General features: G+C 41.2%; 1 protein-coding gene across 1 annotated transcript; it reads right to left on the bottom strand.

Moving 5' to 3' along the window:
* Positions 1–14,991: 14,991 nt before the first annotated feature.
* Positions 14,992–18,158, bottom strand: LOC139540792 (sphingosine 1-phosphate receptor 1). The gene is made up of 2 exons (XM_071344764.1): positions 18,018–18,158; positions 14,992–17,250 (listed from the first exon to the last, which is right to left on the bottom strand). Exon 2 carries the CDS (start codon positions 17,047–17,049, stop codon positions 15,931–15,933), a length of 1,119 nt encoding a protein of 372 aa, XP_071200865.1. The 5' UTR covers positions 17,050–17,250; positions 18,018–18,158; the 3' UTR covers positions 14,992–15,930.
* Between the last annotated feature and the right edge of the window lie 986 nt (positions 18,159–19,144).

A 19,144-nucleotide genomic window follows, 5' to 3' on the forward strand; every position in this document is an offset into this window, starting at 1 on the left:
CAAGACTGCACTACAAGGTAGAATTCAACATTTTATATGTTGAAGCGGTTTCTTGAGTCAAAGGATGCCATCATCTCTACCCTGGCCATTGTCAATGCACCTGTTGATACTCTGACCCAAGAGGAATGGGAGGTGGTGGAGGAGGTGTGCAGGGTCCTGGAACCCTTTGAGCAGGTCACTGTGGAGATCAGTGGAGAGAGGTACAGTAAGCAGTTATTACTGCATCATTATTTAATCCAGTATTATATATGTATATGAGCAGTAGATGAGAATGTAGTATCAGTAGACAAAACATGAACCTGAACTAATAAGTTACTGTTCTCTCTTTTCAGCTCTGTGACAGCCTCAAAAATGATACTCCTGTGTAAGGGTCTGCAGCGAATCACAGCAGGCCGCCAGAGAGAAGCAAATGTAACCACAGGACATGTGACAGAGTTGATGGACACCATATGATCATCAATGGACAGAAAGTTCCACAGAATGGAATATAATCACGTGCTATCAGAAACCGCTGCACTTGACCCCAGGTTTAAGAAGTTAGCCTTCAGTGATGCCAGAGCCATTGATGAGACTCTTCAAAGAATAACCTCAGCAGCAGGGAGGGACAGCCCCAGCAGTCAGCTGGCTCAGGCACCAGGGCAACAGGAAGAAGAGGGAACAGATGGAGCAGAAGCACCAGCAGTAGTGCCACAAACGTCTGCTGTTTGGATGCTGTTTGACGAGAGAGCAACTGGGGATGCAGCACGAAGGAATCCCTCAGCAGATGCCATAATGGATGTCCGATCCCATTTGGAGGAGCAGATCCTCTGACCTGGTGGAGGAACAAGGCCTCTGTCTACCCATGGCTTACTAAAGTCATGACAGGGAGACTCTGTATAGTGGCCACATCCGTTCCCTTTGAGAGGGTCTTCTTGAAAACGGGACAAATAATTACTGAGAGAATAAACCGCATCAGCCACTCGAAAGTGAGGCAGCTTGCATTTCTGAATGCAAATCTCTCATAAAAGCAAAATATGGTCAGCATTGCTGTGTGCTGCTGGTTATAACATGGCAATAAAGAAGAGAGAGAAAAGAGGGACCAGTTTAATGTTTTAAGTGGGATGCTGCAGTTTTGCACATTGTTATTTATTTTTCTTTATGGTGCAATATTCTATTATTATGTTGTTCAGATTGTATTCGATTTGAATTGTTACATTTATATGCACTTTGTTTATATACATTAAAAAGTTATACTTTAAATGCAAATGTGTAATAGGATCCTTGTTTTTTACATTTATTTCAATTTGTGGGATGCTGCAGTTTTGCACATTGTTATTTATTTTTCTTTGATATGGTGCAATATTCTATTATTATGTTGTTCAGAATGTATTCGTTTTAAATGGTTAGATTTATATGCACTTTGTTTATATACATTAAAAAGTTATACTTTAAATGCCAATGTTTAATAGCATTCTTTTTCATAACAAACCAATGCATTTTTAAATACATTGTGGTTAAGGTAGAGTATGATTTCATTCAATAATTTAATTAGAATTGTTTTAACATCAATCATAGTCAAACTATCGCAATAAAAAACAATTGTTTTTAAAGAGCCGTTTTCGAGCCAAAGGAGCCGTCTCTTTTTGGTGAGCTGAGTCAAACGAGTCACTGAAAAGAGCCGGAATGCCCATCACTACAATGAAGTCAGTTTCATTTGATCACGGGATTTTTCAAACCATGTGTTGAGAAATGCGAGATCCCACAAATGTTGTCGTGGTTCTGGTGCTTTCTTTGATTGCAAGCTGCTTTCAAACACCGACCTCTACTGGATGCCATACTTACAAATATAGTTAGGATTTTTTACAGGTACTGTATTTTCATCTGACTGGTAGTTTATCAGGTAGAATAGGGAAGTATGAAACATTTAGGTAAGTGAAGGTATGGGTCGAATGCCGGTGGTGGCACACTATTTTGATTTCAAAAAAATTTGAAACCACACTTTCTGCACATTTTTCTTCAAATAATTATTTTACTTTAGTTTAGTATACGCTTCTGTCTTACTAACCAGGTTTCCATTCAACCTTTTTTTGCAAGTAAAGTACATGTAATGTCCAGATGGAAACAGAAAATGTTTCAGTAAACTTTTCAAACGTCGACAAAACAAAGTAGATTAGACATGGTGGGATATTTTTGTGTTGGTAAGATTCATTATTAAAGAAATGTTGGTGGAATCACTTTTGTGAGCATATACTGATATAATAATCATATCAAAGTAAATCTGACGTCATGAGTGTGTGATCTTCCCAATACGACTCGTCAGGCAATCATGCAGTTTATTAGGCTACGGATGAAATAAATGATGAACTTCACAGGGTGGTGAAAGTGCAAAGTGATGAGCTTGATACTCATTTCCAATACATTTTGAGGGTTTTATTCTGGTGACATGATAATAAATCAATCAATCAAGCCCTTTTTTTACATCAGCCGATGTCACAAAGTGCTGTATAGAAACCCAGCCTAAAACCCCAAACAGCAAGCAATGCAGATGTAGAAGCACGGTGGCTAGGAAAAACTCCCTAGAAAGGCCGGAACATAGGAAGAAACCTAGAGAGGAACCAGGCTCTGAGTGCTGGCCAGTCCTCTTCTGGCTGTGCTGGGTGGAGATTATAACAGTACATGGCCAAGATGTTCAAACGTTCATAGATGACCAGCAGGGTCAAATAATAATAATCACAGTGGTTGTAGAGTGTGCAACAGGTCAGCACCTCAGGAGTAAATGTCAGTTGGCTTTTCATAGCCGATCATTCAGAGTTGGAGAGAGCAGGTGTGGTAGAGAGAGAGTCGAAAACAGCAGGTCCGGGACAAGGTAGCACGTCCGGTAAACAGGTCAGGGTTTCATAGCCGCTGGCAGAACAGCTGAAACTGGAGCAGCAGCACGACCAGGTGGACTGGGGACAGCAAGGAGTCATCAGGCCAGGTAGTCCTGAGGCATGGTCCTAGCCTCAGGTCCTCTGGGAGAAAGAGAGAAAGAGAGAGATAAAAAGAGAGAGAGATAGAGAGAGAGAATTAGAGGGAGCATACTTAAATTCACACAGGACACTGGATAAAACAGGAGGATTTCGGCAAGGCCATTTTCTTGCCATGCCATTCAAATCAAATTTATTTATATAGCCCTTCGTACATCAGCTGATATCTCAAAGTGCTGTACAGAAACCCAGCCTAAAACCCCAAACAGCAAGCAATGCAGGTGTAGAAGCACGGTGGCGAGGAAAAACTCCCTAGAAAGGCCAAAACCTAGGAAGAAACCTAGAGAGGAACCAGGCTATGAGGGGTGGCCAGTCCTCTTCTGGCTGTGCCGGGTGGAGATTATAACAGAACATGGCCAAGATGTTAAAATGTTCATAAATGACCAGCATGGTCAAATAATAATAATCACAGTAGTTGTCGAGGGTGCAGCAAGTCAGCACCTCAGGAGTAAATGTCAGTTGGCTTTTCATAGCCGACCGTTAATAGTCCTTAATTAGATCCGCGACCGTTTGATCTATTGGGCCCATACGTCACCCTCCTCTGGTCATCCTGGGATCGGGCAGACGGTGCGTTGCCTTAGTGGGAAGTACTGGTGGCCCACCTTGGCCAAGGACGTGAGGGTTTATGTTTCCTCCTGTTCGGTGTGCGCCCAGTGCAAGGCTCCCAGGCACCTGCCCAGAGGGAAATTACAACCCCTACCTGTTCCACAACAGCCGTGGTCGCACCTGTCGGTGGACTTCCTGACGGATCTTCCTCCCTCACAGGGCAACACCACGATCCTGGTCGTTGTGGATCGGTTTTCTAAGTCCTGCCGTCTCCTCCCTTTGCCCGGTCTCCCTACAGACTGCGGAGGCCCTGTTCACTCATGTCTTCCGGCACTACAGGGTGCCTGAGGACATAGTCTCTGATTGAGGTCCCCAGTTCACGTCCAGGGTCTGGAGAGCGTTCATGGAACGTCTGGGGGTCTCGGTCAGCCTCACCTCAGGTTTTCACCCCGAGGGTAACGGGCAGGTGGAGAGAGTCAACCAGGATGTGGGTAGGTTTCTGCGGTCATATTGCCAGGACCGGCCGGGAGAGTGGGCGGCGTTCATCCCCTGGGCAGAGATGGCCCAAAACTCACTCCGCCACTCCTCCACTAACCTCTCTCCTTTCCCGTGCGTACTGGGGTATCAGCCGGTTCTGGCACCGTGGCATCAGAGCCAGATCAAAGCTCCTGCGGTGGACGAATGGTTCAAGCGCTCGGAGGAGACCTGGGACGCCGCCCATGTGCACCTACAACGGGCCGAAACCCGAAACCTGCCCCTCCGCCTGCCCTGCCGGAAGCTGGGTCCGCGGTTTGTGGGGCCATTTAAAGTCCTGAGGAGTCTGAACGAGGTATGTTACAGGTTATAGCTTCCCCCAGATTATCGTATTAACCCCTCGTTCCATGTATCTCTCCTCAGGCCGGTGGTGGCTGGTCCACTCCAGGAAGCTGAGGTACGGGAGGTTCCTCCGCCCGTACCTCGCCCATCAAGGGGGCGGAGGGGGCCCCGGCGTATGCTATTCGAGCTATCCTGGACTCGAGGGGTCGGGCGAGGGGCCTTCAGTACCTCGTGGAGTGGGAGGGGTACGGTCCGGAGGAGAAATGCTGGGTGCCAGTGGAGGACGTTCTGGACCCTTCGTTGCTGCGGGATTTCCATCGTCTCCATCCGGATCGCCCTGCGCCTCGTCCTCCGGGTTGTCCCCGAGGTCGGTGTCGGCTCGCTGCTGGAGCCGCGCGTCAAGGGAGGGTACTGTCACGACTTCCGTCGAAGTCGGTCCCTCTCCTTGTTCGGGCGGCATTCGGCGGTCAACGTCACCGGCTTTCTAGCTACTGCCGATCCACTTTTCATTTTCCATTTGTTTTGTCTTTGTTAAACACACCTGTTGTCAATCCCACAATCACTTGTTCATTATTTAACCCTCTGTTCCCCACATGGTTTTTGTGAGTGATTGTTTATCGTATATTTCGGTCCGTCTGTGTGTGCTTAAAACCTTTCAGGGCTACCCATCCCGGATCCGGGAGCATCCTCATCAAAAAAGATGACTAGCATAGCCTAACGGGACAGGGATATCATATAATATAATTTCATGAAATCACAAGTCCAATACAGCAAATGAAAGATAAACATCTTGTGAATCCAGCCATCATTTCCGATTTTTTAAATGTTTTACAGCGAAAACACAATATGTATTTATATTAGCTAACCACAATAGCCAAACACACAACGCCATGTTTTCACCATGTTTCCACCGCATAGGTAGCTTTCACAAAACCCAGAAATAGAGATAAAATTAATCACTAATCTTGAACAACTTCATCAGATGACAGTCTTATAACATCATGGTATACAATACATTTATGTTTTGTTCGAAAATGTGCATATTTGAGGTATAAATTGTAGTTTTACATTGCAGCCACCATCACAAATAGCACCAAAGCAGCCAGAATAATTACAGAGAGCAACGTGAAATACATAAATACTCATCATAAAACATTTATGAAAAATACATGGTGTACAGCAAATGAAAGATAAACATCTTGTGAATCCAGCCAATATTTCAGTTTTTTTACGTGTTTTACAGCGAAAACACAATATAGAATTATATTAGCTTACCACAATAGCCAAACACACAAAGCCATTTATTCACCGCCAACATAGCTTTCATAACAACCAGAAATAGCGATAAAATGTATCACTAACCTTTGGACAACTTCATCAGATGACAGTCTTATAACATCATGTTATACAATACATTTATGTTTTGTTCGAAAACGTGCATATTTAGAGCTGCAAATCGTGGTTATACATTGTGAATACGTAGCAACAATTCACCAAAATGTCCAGAGATATTTTGGACAGTCACCTAATCTAACCAAAGAACTCATCATAAACTTTACATAAAAATACTTGTTGTATGGCAAATGAAAGATACACTGGTTCTTAATGCAACCGCTGTGTTAGATTTTTTTAAATAACTTTACTACAACATACAGCATGCATTATTGTGAGACAGCGCTCACCTATTCTCCACCGTGTTGGAGCCAACATATTACACAAAAATACAAAATAACATCATAAATATTCTTTTACTTTTGCTGATCTTCCATCAGAATGTTGTGCAAGGAGTCCTAGGTCCAGAATAAATCGTTGTTTGGTTTTAGAATGTCCATTTCTTCTGTCGAATTAGCAACTTTGGCTAGCCATGCGGAGCTCACGTGTCCAAGAAATCTTGGCGCATGGAACGAAAAATTCCAAAATTCCCAATAAACGTCGAATAAACTGGTCAAACTCGGTTGAAAATCCTACTTTATGATGTTCTTCTCATATGTATCCAATAAAATCAGAGCCGGAGCAATTCATAGTGTACACCGAACGCTTTTCAGAAGACAATGTGAGGTTCCCCGGCGCGCAGATGAAAACTGACAAAAGAGCAGACCTGTCACTCCAAAAGCTCTTATTCGGCCTCACATCAAGCTAGACACCCCATTCAACCTTCTACTGCCTGTTGACATCTAGTGGAAGGCGTATGAAGTGCATACAGATCCATAAATAAAAGCCAGTTGAATAGGCAGGCCCTGACACAGAGCCTCATTTTCAGAATTTTCACTTCCTGTATGGAAGTTTGCTGCCAAATGAGTTCTGTTTTACTCACAGATATAATTCAAACAGTTTTAGAAACTTCAGAGTGTTTTCTATCCAATAATAATATGCATATTGTATGATCTAGAACAGAGTACGAGGCCGTTTAATTTGGGCACGATTTTTTCCAAAGTGAAAACAGCGCCCCCCTATTAAGAAGAAGTTTTTAAGATGTTTCTTTGTATATTTGCCTTTTTTGAGTAAAGCACGTTTTTTACTCGTATCTGCTGTCCTGCGCCTGACTCTCTCACCAGCTACACACAGGACTCATTACAATGATGTTCAAAGTAGTCCAACATACTGAATAAACCAACAGCCCACTTCAATTAGAATAGCATTCTAGGTTACAGAAATATGTTTTTCTTGTTATGACTGTGATATGTTGTTGTTGTTTTCTACCGTAGTTGAATTCAATGGCTGCAAGTTGTTCTGGATAAGAGTGTTTGGTGAATGCTAAAAGGTACATGTAAATGTAAAAAAAAACACTTACAAAGCAGGCTTGGTATTATTTTTATGAGCTCCGCTCCCAAACAAGTAAACATTTGGTCGGTCCACACCAGACAAAATCTGAACGAATCATAGATGTCTAGGCTATGTTATTTTTTGGGGTATTTGGTATTTTATTAGGATCTCCATTAGCTGTTGCAAAAGCAGCAGCTACTCTTCTTGGGGTCGACACAAATCATGAAACATGACATAATACAGAACATTAATAGACAAGAACAGCTCAAGGACAGAACTACATCAACATTTTTATAAGGCACACGTAACCTACATATCAATGCATACACACAAACTATCTAGGTCAAATAGGGGAGAGGCGTTGTGCTGTGAGGTGTTGCTTAATCTGTTTTTTGAAACCAGGTTTGTTGTTTATTTGAGCAATATGAGATGGAATGGAGTTCCATGCAATAACGGCTCTATATAATACTGTACGCTTTCTTGAATTTGTTCTGGATTTGGGGACTGTGAAAAGACCCCTGGTGGCATATCTATTGGGGTACGTGTGTGTGTCAGAGCTGTGTGTAAGTTGACTATGCAAACAATTTGAGATTTTCAACACGTTAATGTTCCTTATAAAGGGAAGAAGTGATGCAGTCAGTCTCTCCTCAACTCTTAGCCAAGAGAGACTAGCACGCATAGTATTTTTATCAGCCCTCTGATTACAATGAAGAGCAAGACATGCCACCCTGTTCTGGGCCCGCTGCAGTTTAACTAGGTCTTTCCTTGCAGCACTGGACCACAAGACTGGACAATAATCAATACTAGACAAAACTAGAGCCTGCAGAACTGGAGTGTGGTGTCAAAAAAGCAGAGTATCTCTTTATTAGGGACAGGTCTCTCCCCATCTTTACAACCATTAAATCTATATGTTTTGACCATGACAGTTTACAGTCTAAGGTAACGCCAAGTAATTTAGTCTCCTCAACTTCATTCATTACCAGATTCAGCTGAGGTCTAGAACTTAGGGAATGATTTGTGCCAAATACAATGCTCTAAGTTTTAGAGATGTTCAGGACCAGTTTATTACTGGCCACCCATTCCAAAACAGACTGACACTCTTTGTTAAGGGTTTCAGTGACTTCATTAGATGTGGTTGCTGATGCGTATATGGTTGAATCATCAGCATACATGGACACATATGCTTTGTTTAATGTTTAAAATAGAAAACAGTAGAGGGCCTAGAGAGCTGCCATGCGGTACACCACACTTTACATGTTAGTGAAGCTTCCATTACAGGAAAATCCATTGAGTTCTATTAGATAGATGGCTCTGAATCCACTATATGGCAGAGGTTGAAAAGCCATAGCACATACGTTTTTCAACAGGTTATGGTCAATAATATGGTCAATAATATTTAAGGCTGCACTGAAATCTAACAGTACAGCTCCCACAATCTTCTTCTTATCAATTTTGTTCAACCAATCCTCAGTCATTTGTGTCAGTGCAGTAGATGTTGAGTGCCCTTCTCTATAAGCATGCTGAAAGTCTGTTATAATTTGTTTACAGAGAAATAGTGTTGTATTTGGTCAAACACAATTTTTCCAACAGTTTGCTAAGAGCTGGCAGCAAGCTTATAGGTCTGCTGTTAGAACCAGTAAAGCCCGCTTTACCACTCTTGGGTAGCGGAATTACTTTGGCTTTCCTCCATGCCTGAGGACAAAGGCTTTCCTCTATGCTCAGATTAAAGATATGATGCGAGTGGCTATCGAGTCAGCTACCATCCTCAGTAGCTTTCCATCTAAGTTGAAGGACATTATAGTCATTATTGATCGATAACAATAATTTTTCCACCTCTCGAACACTAACTTTACAAAATTCTAACTTTCAATGCTTTTCTTTCATTATTAGTTTTTGGATGCATGAATACGAGGGCTCACTGTTCATTGTTGGCATTTCCTGCCTAAGTTTGTCCTAAGTTTGTAAGTAAGCCAGTCCGATGTGCAGCCAGACTTATTAGCTACTCCTTTTGCCCGATCTCTTTCAACTATAATGTTTTTCAATTCCTCATCAATCCATGGAGCCTTAACAGTTCTAACAGTCAGCTTCCTCTTGAGCAGACAGCTTGATGAAAACCAGTCAATATTCAGGTCCCCAAGAAAGTAGACCTCTGTTTACATCACATACACTATCAAGCATTTCACACATATTATTTAGATACTGACTGTTCGCACTTGGTGGCCTATAGCAACACCCCAAAAAGGCTTTAGATGTGCCAAGTGAACCTGCAACCAAAACACTTCAATAACACTTGACATGAGATCCTCTCTAAGCATTACAGGGATTTGGCTCGGAATATATACAGCAACACCTCCCCCATAAGCATTTCTGTATCTTCTATAGATGTTATATCCTTGTATTGCTACTGCTGTATCGTCAAATGAATTATCTAGGTGAGTCTCAGAAATGGCTAATATATGAATGTTATCTGATGTTAGCAAGTTATTGATTTCATGAACCTTATTTCTAAGGTTAAACATATTAATATGGGCTAGTTTCAGCCCTTTCCTGGGTAGCTTATCAGAGATAAACAATACCAAAAAAGCAAAAAAGCAAAAAAATCTACATTCATTCAGTCCATTAATCAATTGGTGTGTGTGTGTGTTCTGCGGGGTTGAAGCTACAAACCCATAGGCTTGGCTCTCTAATCCCCTCCAGGCTTCTGGGAGGGAGGGTGGACAATGAGCCTGTCTTAGCGGATGTAAGCAATGTCCCCACGAGCTCTGGCAGCATTCATGGCTGGGATCAGTTCTTGCCTCTTCTGGCGCACAGCTTCAGGATAGTCCTCGTTGAGGAAGATATATGTTCCTCTCGAGTTTTTGGCTCTTTCCAGAACAGCTACCTTGTCCTTGAACCTCAGGAACATGACCAGTATTGTCCTGGGCCTATCACCTGGGCTGGTGGTGGGTTTTCCAGTCCTGTGGGCGCGCTCCACCTCAATCTTCCTGTGGTCCATCTTCAATTTCTCTGAGATCATTTCCCTCACTTTGTCCTCAGACTTCCACATTTTGTTGTGTTACAGCCTGAATACAAAATCGATTAAATATATGTTTTCTCTCACCCATCTACAGACAATACCCCATAATGACAAAGTGAAAATGTATTGAAAATTTAATTCAGAAATATCTAATTTACATAAAAAGTCAAAACATGTTCAAATAACTTTTGGCAGCTGTGAGTCTTTCTGCGTAAGTCTCTAAGAGCTTTGCACACCTGGATTTTACAATATTTGCCCATTATTCTTCAATTCTTCAAGCTCTGTCAAGTTGGTTGTTGATCATTGCTAGACAAACATTTTCAATTCTAGTCATAGATTGTCAAGCCGATTGAAGTACAAACTGTAACTAGGCCACTCAGGAACATTCAATGTATTTGGCCTTGTCTTTTAGGTTATTGTCCTGCTGAAAAGTGAATTTGTCTCCCAGTGTCTGTTGGATAGCAGACTGAACCAGATTTTCTTCTAGGATTTTGCCTGTGCTTAGCTCTATTCTGTTTATTTTTATGTAAAAAAAACTCCCTACTCCTCGCCGATGACAAGCATACCCATAACATGATGCAGCCACCACCATGCTTAAAAATATGAACAGTTGTACTCAGTGATGTCTTGTGTTGGATTTGCCCCAAACATAACGTTTTGTATTCAGGACATAAAGTTAATTTCTTTGCCACATTTTTTGCAATTTTACTTTAGTGCCTTGTTGCAAACAGGATGCATGTTTTGGAATATTTGTATTCTGTACAGGCTTCCTTCTTTTCACTCTGTCATTTAGGTTAGTATTATGGAGTAACTACAATGTTGTTGATCCATCGTCAGTTTTCTATCACAGACATTAAACTCTGTAACTGTTTTAAAGTCACCATTGGCCTCATGGTGAAAGTGTGTGTGAAAGTGTGGTTTCCTTACTCTCCGGCAACTGAGTTAGGGAGGACGTCTGTATCTTTGTAATGGGTGTATTGATACACCATCCAAAGTTTGGTTAATAACTTCACCATGAGGCCAATGGTGACTTTAAAACAGTTACAGAGTTTAATGGCTGTGATAGAAAACTGACGATGGATCAACAACATTGTAGTTACTCCATAATACTTACCTAAATGACAGAGTGAAAAGAATGAAGCCTGTACAGAAGGGATATTGCTCAAAGGGATATTCAATGCCTGTTCTTTTACCGATCTACCAATAGGTGCCCTTTGCGAAGCATTGGAAAACCTCCCTGGCCTTTGTTGTTAAATCTGTGTTTGAAATTCACTGCTCCACCGAGGGACCTTACAGATAATTGTATCGTATGTGTGGAGACAGAGATGAGGTAGTCATTGAAAAATAATGTTAAACACTGCTAAGTTTCATGTGAGTCCATGAAACTAATTAAGCACATTATTAACACTTATTTAGGCTTGCCATTGACTCAAGACATTTTAGCTTTTCATTTTTTAAATTAGTTTGTAAACATTTCTAAAAACATAATTTTAAATTCAGTATATAACACAACAAAATGTGGAAAAAGTGAAGGGGTGGGAATATTTTCTGAAGGCACTGTAGGCCTAGGGTTTCAAGCTTTGGTTGATTTCACATTTATTCTACTCGTCAATCATTAATATGTTGGATTTACGTCTCCATCTCAACCAAAAATCTAAGTAAAAAAATAAGACTAAATCAAATCAAACTTTATTTATAGCACTATTCTTTAAAGGGATACTTCAGGATTTTGGCAATGAAGCCCTTTACCTACTTTCCCAGAGTCAGATGAACTCATGGATACCACTTTTATGTCTCTGTGTCCAGTATGCAGGAAGTTTGAGGTGGTTTCGTGAGTCAATGCTAACTGGTGTTAGCACAATGACTGGAAGTCTATGGGTATCTGCTAGCATTCATGGGTATTTGCTTCCAGTCATTGAAGTCTACGGGCATCAGCTAGCATGCTAGCTGAAACCCATAGACTTCGAGTCATTGCACTAACGCTAGTTAGAAATTGCACTAGCGCTAGTCAGCAACTTCCTTCAAACTGAACGCAGAGACATAAAAATGATATCTACGAGTTCACCTGACTCGGGGGAGGAGATAAAGGGCCTCCTTGCCAAAATCCCGGAGTAGCCCTTCAACTTAGATTTTGGGTTGAGATGGAGATGTGAATCCAACATATCAATTATTAATTATTAATGTTCACGTCTCCTGTTAATCAACCGATTCAATATTACTTTTGTAATACAGTAAAAAGCCTAAAGTTAAGGCTAACTTACAAAGTAATGTAACAGTATTTATTCACCCTTAAAATGAGTAACACATCCATGGCCACATTTTGAGGTTACTGTAACTATAAATGTCTTCTTATGTAGTCATAGAAACCATGCAAGTTCAAGATGGCATGCAAAAGTTGCATGTTTGTGGAGATCTTCACAATTGCTATAATAATCAGTGCAGAATCTCGAACAGCATTGATCACTTTCACTATGTACTTTTAAAGTAATCTCAACTGCAATCCAGGTCATTTAGTTGTGCTGTTAAATGAAGCACAGTGATTACACATTAAGTTGTTGTATAAATACAAAATATTTGACATTGTATTCCCTTTTTAATTTTGTTTTGCTTTTAAATGGTTGAAAGCGCAATAATGACACATTTAGATGACAACTACACCAAAAATCTAAAATTTCCATTGGAATTTGGTTGTGCTTTTAAAGGGTTGAAGGCACAGGGATAAAACATTGGAAATTCAACTAACTTTTGGCTGTCTTTTTCAGTGGGTGAGTAAAGGTTGAAATGTCATTGAAATGTCCACATTGAAATGACGTGGTATGCCTACCTGCTACATACAGAATTAAATATACAGAAAATGAAATGAACATTTGGTCCCAAAAACGGCCTATGAATCTGCTTTATGAAGCAATAACAGCAGATAGCCATAGGGGGCGCAAGTATCTTAATTATTGTAAATCAGAACTAGACTTGAGTGCCACCCATAGTCTTAGACTAAAGTTTAAATAGGTGTGCCCTCAAGTTTTCCCCAAGAAAGGAGAGGGCTTAATCTGTTCAGCTTGCCCTCTGGGAGCGGACAGAGTCTACCTGAGGGAAGAAGCTGGTATTCAGAATGAAGTAGCCTACATGGGAGGGGTCAGCTATGATTTGAATGCTGTCATACACCCATGACTGGTACACTACTCTCTATTACAGCACGATGAAACAATACATGTTTTCTGGTCAACTCCAAAGACCCAGAGTATGTGTAAAATATATTTGTTGTTGAACTTTGGAGCAAAAGCTAATTTCTTAACAGGAAAATGAATTAAATGTTTCCTGTTTGGTGCAATATAGTCTAGGTTAGACTATATCAAATTGAAGGAGCAAGATTCAACCCTGCATCTAGACCAGTGGTGGAAAAAGTACCCAATTGTCATACTTGAGTAAGAATAAAGATACCTTAATAGAAAATGAAAGTCACTCAGTAAAATACTACTTGAGTAAAAGTCTGAAAGTATTTGGTTTTAAATATACTTACAAGTAAAGGTAATTGCTAAAATATACTTAAGTATGAAAAGTAAAAGTATAAATAATTTCAAATTCCTTATATTAAGCAAGCCAGATTGCACAATTTTCTTGTTTTTTAATTTACAGATAGCCAGGGGCCCACTCCAACAAATTTACAAATTAAGCATTTGTGTTCAGTGAGTCCACCAGATCAGAGGAAGTAGAGATGACCAGGGATCTTCTCTTGATAAGTGCGTGAATTGGACCATTTTCCTGTCCTGCTAAGCATTCAAAATGTAACGAGTACTCTTAGGTGTCAGGGAAAATGTATGGAGTAACAAGTACATTATTTTCTTTGGGAATGTAGTGAAGTAAAAGTTGTCAAAAATATAAATAGTAAAGTACAGATACCCCCAAAAACTACTTAAGTAGTACTTTTAAGTATTTTTTACTTAAGCACTTTACACCACTTATCTGGACAAATGTTGAATGGAACACCAGACAGCAACAGTATTCAATACTGGTATTCTAAATCGAACATGTCATCAGAGGTCCTTGTGTTGGTTTTGATAGTTTTTGTTCAACTTCATTTTTGTTATTGCTTGCCAGTTTATCGGTTTGACAGAGAGCCGTCTGGGGACGAGATAACCCTCTGCCCTCATCTCCTGTTCTTCTGAAACAGCTGGGTAGGTTTCCTTCGGTGATGGACATGTCCCCCAAACTACTTGCTTTAGAGGATTATCCTATTATTAACAGATATTTATCCAATTCTCACTACTGTCTCCCATCTTCAGGTGGCAGAACGTATTTCTGCCACCTGCCACCGTATGTCACAACATTCTGTACTGGGCCTACCATACCAGGTCTCAGTGTGCATTAAGAGAAGACAACAATAACCTTTTTTATTTCCAATATTTATTAAGAGCTAACCAAAACATTGAAACAAAAACACGTGCAAAATATGACTTGGGGTCACATGGAAGTTTGGCAAACTGATTAATTGACCACTGACAAGCGCTATAGTACTTGGCCGTGGGTGTTTAACGGTTCTAAATAACAGATATTTACTAACTGATCAAACCATAGGCGGTTTCAGTGAACTATTCCAGTGAGCTATTGATGATGTGTGTGCCCACAGTAAGGTCTATATTCACTTCTTCCTTTATGAAAAATGTAAGTCATTATTGTGGTTGGTGCTTTCAACAATAGACGAGTTTATCCTTATATGTCAATCTCTTGTGTTTTTTCGACCTCATGTCCTTCCCTAATATTGGTGCATGCTGGTTTTCACAAGAGAGTATGTGTTTGAGAGTGGAAACCGAGGGACAGACAAATATGCACAAGTTGAATGGCTGGAGCAACAGTATCTACAAAATCCTCCTTTATTAAGGCAGTGAAACAGAAATCATAACTGGAAAAAGAAAGACGACCTTTGTCACACATCAACCAGAATATAAATTATTATTGCTACTACATTGCATCGCTACAAAGATAACTTTATCGAACAAGAGTGAAATAAAAGAAATTACAAGTACAAAATACATTCTTAATCAAGGGGTAGAATTGACATTGTACTAGCCTGCAGAGTTAAGTCGAAGAAACACGAGAGCTTCATTAATTGTGTTTCTTAAACGTTTCAATAAGAACAATAAACGCTGCTAACTATTGTCACACTTCCATCAACACCTTAGAGAATCAGTAAACACCTATAATGGGTTGATGGTTTTTAATTAGCCTTTTTACAACAAGTGCTGTACTAAATACATACAAAATACCTTTGACTAAAATGGCTTCTTCTCAATCTGTAAAAAGAACATGGTTGAACTCAATACTGAAAAGTCAGGTTTACACTTTGGGTGCTCACTGTAAGTGCTTCCCTATGAAATTGTCTTTTGAATATGAAAATATTCAGTTCAGTGCTGTCAGTCCTCAACGTGTGGGGGGAGAAGGACACAACCTGTAACACTCTTTCAGTTCTACTCTCTAGCATGGGCTACTGGATGTCCAGAGATATTCACTTTCTTCCAGTTTAGCCCTTTTTTCTGATGAGTTTCTTCTCATGCATCAAAGACAATGAGAAATGATCAAAGAAATGGAAACTGAAGAGGCAACTTACATACTGTACATAGACACAACCACGGTGCAACAAAACCACATACAAAACACTCACACTCTACTTATACACATATATACATAATGTACACACACACACTTGCACACTGCGCAAAAACATATATACACACATCCACATTCCCTAAGCAGTGGAGCTACTTTTCTCACAGCAGTCCACAAGGCCCTTTAAGAAGAGGAGGTGATATTCCCAGAGGATACGACGGTCTCCCTTGGCGAGTACTCTGGCTCATCCTTATTGGGATGGGACGAGTTGTCCGACTTGCTTCGGCTGAACTCTGCACCCATGATGGGCCGAGAGAACTTGCCAGAGGGCCGGGTGCAGACACTGCAGCACATGAGCGTTTTTAGGAAGGCGCGGCGCATCTCGTTGCTGGTGAGCGTGTAGATGAGGGGGTTCATTGCCGAGTTGAGCACGGCCAGGGCCAGGAACCACTCGGCTTTGTACAGGATGGCGCACATGCGGATGTCACAGGCCACGTCCAGCAACAGGAGGATGAAGAGTGGAGCCCAGCAGGCAATGAAACAGCTCAGCACGATGATCACGGTCTTCAGCAGGGCCATGGACTTCTCCGAGCTCTTACTGCTAGCGCTACCCCCGCCGCGGCCGTTGGAGACCTTGCGGAACACCAGCTTGCGGCTGCGGGTGCGCACCAGGGCGTAGATGCGCGCGTACAGGACCACGATGGCCATGAGGATGACGCTAAAGACGGTGGTGCAGAACAGGATGTAGGTCTTGTGGTAGAGCGGCAGTACGGTGGAGCAGCTGGGCATGCTCTGGATGCAGTTCCAGCCCATGATGGGCAGGCCGCCCAAGATGGCTGCAATCAGCCACACGGTGCTGATGAGCATGAAGACACGGCACGTGTTGCCATTGTTGTGCAACTTCATCTTCAGCATGGTGAGGTGGCGCTCGATGGCGATGGCCAGCAGGCTGAAGACTGAGGCTGCCAGGGCCACAAACATACTCCCCTCCCGGAAGAACCACTGTGTGGGGGTCAGTTTGTATGTGTTGGCACCTGACAGCAGGATGTTGGCAGTGTACACCACACCAGCCAGCAAGTCTGATAGAGCTAAGTTCCCAATAAAGTAGTACATGGGCTTGTGGAACTTCTTGGTCCTCCAAATAGTAAGCAGAACCAAGACATTCTCAAGGATAATGAAGCAACATACAATGATGAAAACCACAGAGTCCGCTTTGAGTCTGGAATCCTGCTCCACTTTCCGGAGCTTCCCTGTGAAGTTGTAGTGTCTGGCTATTAAGTCGGAATACATGGAGTCACCCATGGCTCTGATTTGAATTTAAATCCTACAAATTTTGTAGTCCACCACTTAGTCCACTGAGGGGCGATGGCAGGCCAAGACACAGCTGGCAATGGTATTCCTTAGCACTTGATAGGTTGTCATTGCAGACAATCAATCAAATAAATCCTTATTGCCACAGGATGTCACAGGATGAGTAAGATCTTGAACCCCATCATGAAACTCCTAAAAGAAATTGGGAAAATACCGATTTAGAACAGTCATAAAAATGTTCATAAATGTATGACTCTCTAAAATAAAATACTATTTAATACTCCTTCACTTTTATGTGAAATGAGGACTTGAGGATTCAGTAGACTAATTCAGCATAAAATACAAATACAGAACAAAAGTCCTTGTAAAAACAAGTGAATGGGAGACAGAGGCAATTATTTTGTCCAATAGTAAATTACGGTACATTTTCTTGTCAAAATATGTGATCAAATAAAAGCAAACGAACAGAAAAGTCAGAAACCTGGCCGGTTCTTTATGGATATGATGTTCATTATGGTAACTGATTCTGGACTGTATGCTGAATTCCACAGATGGAAAAGTATCGCACTGATGCATGAGCTAAATTATCATCATGATAGGCTATTTTGAACTGTGCTAAGAATGAGATGGGGGGGGGGGAAGCTATGAAGTTATTCAATGTTTTTTTAAAGTTTTTTTACAAAATCCATAAACTTCAGAAAAAAAACTTGCAATAACTATGTAACGGAATCTCTCAACATGAACTTGAAATGCACTTGAAACTCACGTTATTTTGTTCAAATGTATTTTTTCGATTTCTTATGTGTTTAAGATATGATTAAACAGTCATTAACTTAAATTACTTTTGAAAGGCACAACTTTGATTTGCATTGTTATTGATGACCAGACGCCAAAACTAATTCGGCTATGTACATGTACATTAAAAATCTAGTCTAGAAATTAAGCAAATGTTTCCTTACCATAATAGTGATCATCAATGAGAATATTCCAAGTATCAACCTAAATTCGCACAAATCCTCGAATCAGAAACTTTTTTATATTTTCCAGCGGCTGAGTTCTGTGCGTTTGCGGCGTGATTTCATGGAATGAGCACCGTGCGCAAGAGAGGCTGAGTAAAAGCAAATCTTTTTGTCAGTTCATACCACTCCTCCCTTCCCCATAAAAGGAAAACTCCACCCAAAAACTATCTTTCGGTATTTGTTTCATTAGTCCATTGTTGATACTTTACCTACTCATTCAAAGGTTTCTCTTTATTTGTACTTATTTTTTTTACATTGTAGAATAATAGTGAAAACATCAAAACAATGAAAGAACACAGATGGAATCAGGTAGTAACCAAAAAAGTGTTAAAATATATTTTAGATTCTTCAAAGTAGCCACCCTTTGCCTTGATGACAGCTTTGCACACTCTTGGCATTCTCTCAACCAACTTCACCTGGAATGCTTTTCCAACAGTCTTGAAGGAGTTCCCACATATGCTGAGCACTTGTTGGCTGCTTTTCCTTCACTCTGTGGTCCAACTCATCCCAAACCATCTCAAATGGGTTGAGGTCGGGTGATTGTGGAGGTCAGGTCATCTGATGCAGCACTCCATCACTCTCCTTCTAGGCCAAATAGCCCTTACACAGCCTGAAGGTGTGTTGGGTCATTGTCCTGTTGAAAAACAAAATGATAGTCCCACTAAGCCCAAACCAGATGGGATGGCATATCGCTGCAGAATGCTGTGGTAGCCATGTTGGTTAAGTGTGCCTTGAATTCTAAATAAATCACTGACAGTGTCACCAGCAAAGTATCCCCACAGCATCACACCTCCTCCTCCATGCTTCACGGTGGGAACCACACATGCGGAGATCATCCGTTCACCTACTATGTGTCTCACAAAGACACGGCGGTTGAAACCAAAAATCTCAAATTTGGACTCATCAGAACAAAGGACAGATTTCCACAAGTCTAATGTCAATTTCTCGTGTTTCTTGTCCCAAGCAAGTCTCTTCTTATTATTGGCGTCCTTTAGTAGGGATTTATTTGCAGCAATTCGACCATGAAGGCCTGATTCACGCAGTCTCCTCTGAACAGCTGATGTTGA

Source organism: Salvelinus alpinus, chromosome 16 (genome assembly GCF_045679555.1).
Source record: "Salvelinus alpinus chromosome 16, SLU_Salpinus.1, whole genome shotgun sequence".
NCBI classification, from domain to species: domain Eukaryota; kingdom Metazoa; phylum Chordata; class Actinopteri; order Salmoniformes; family Salmonidae; genus Salvelinus; species Salvelinus alpinus.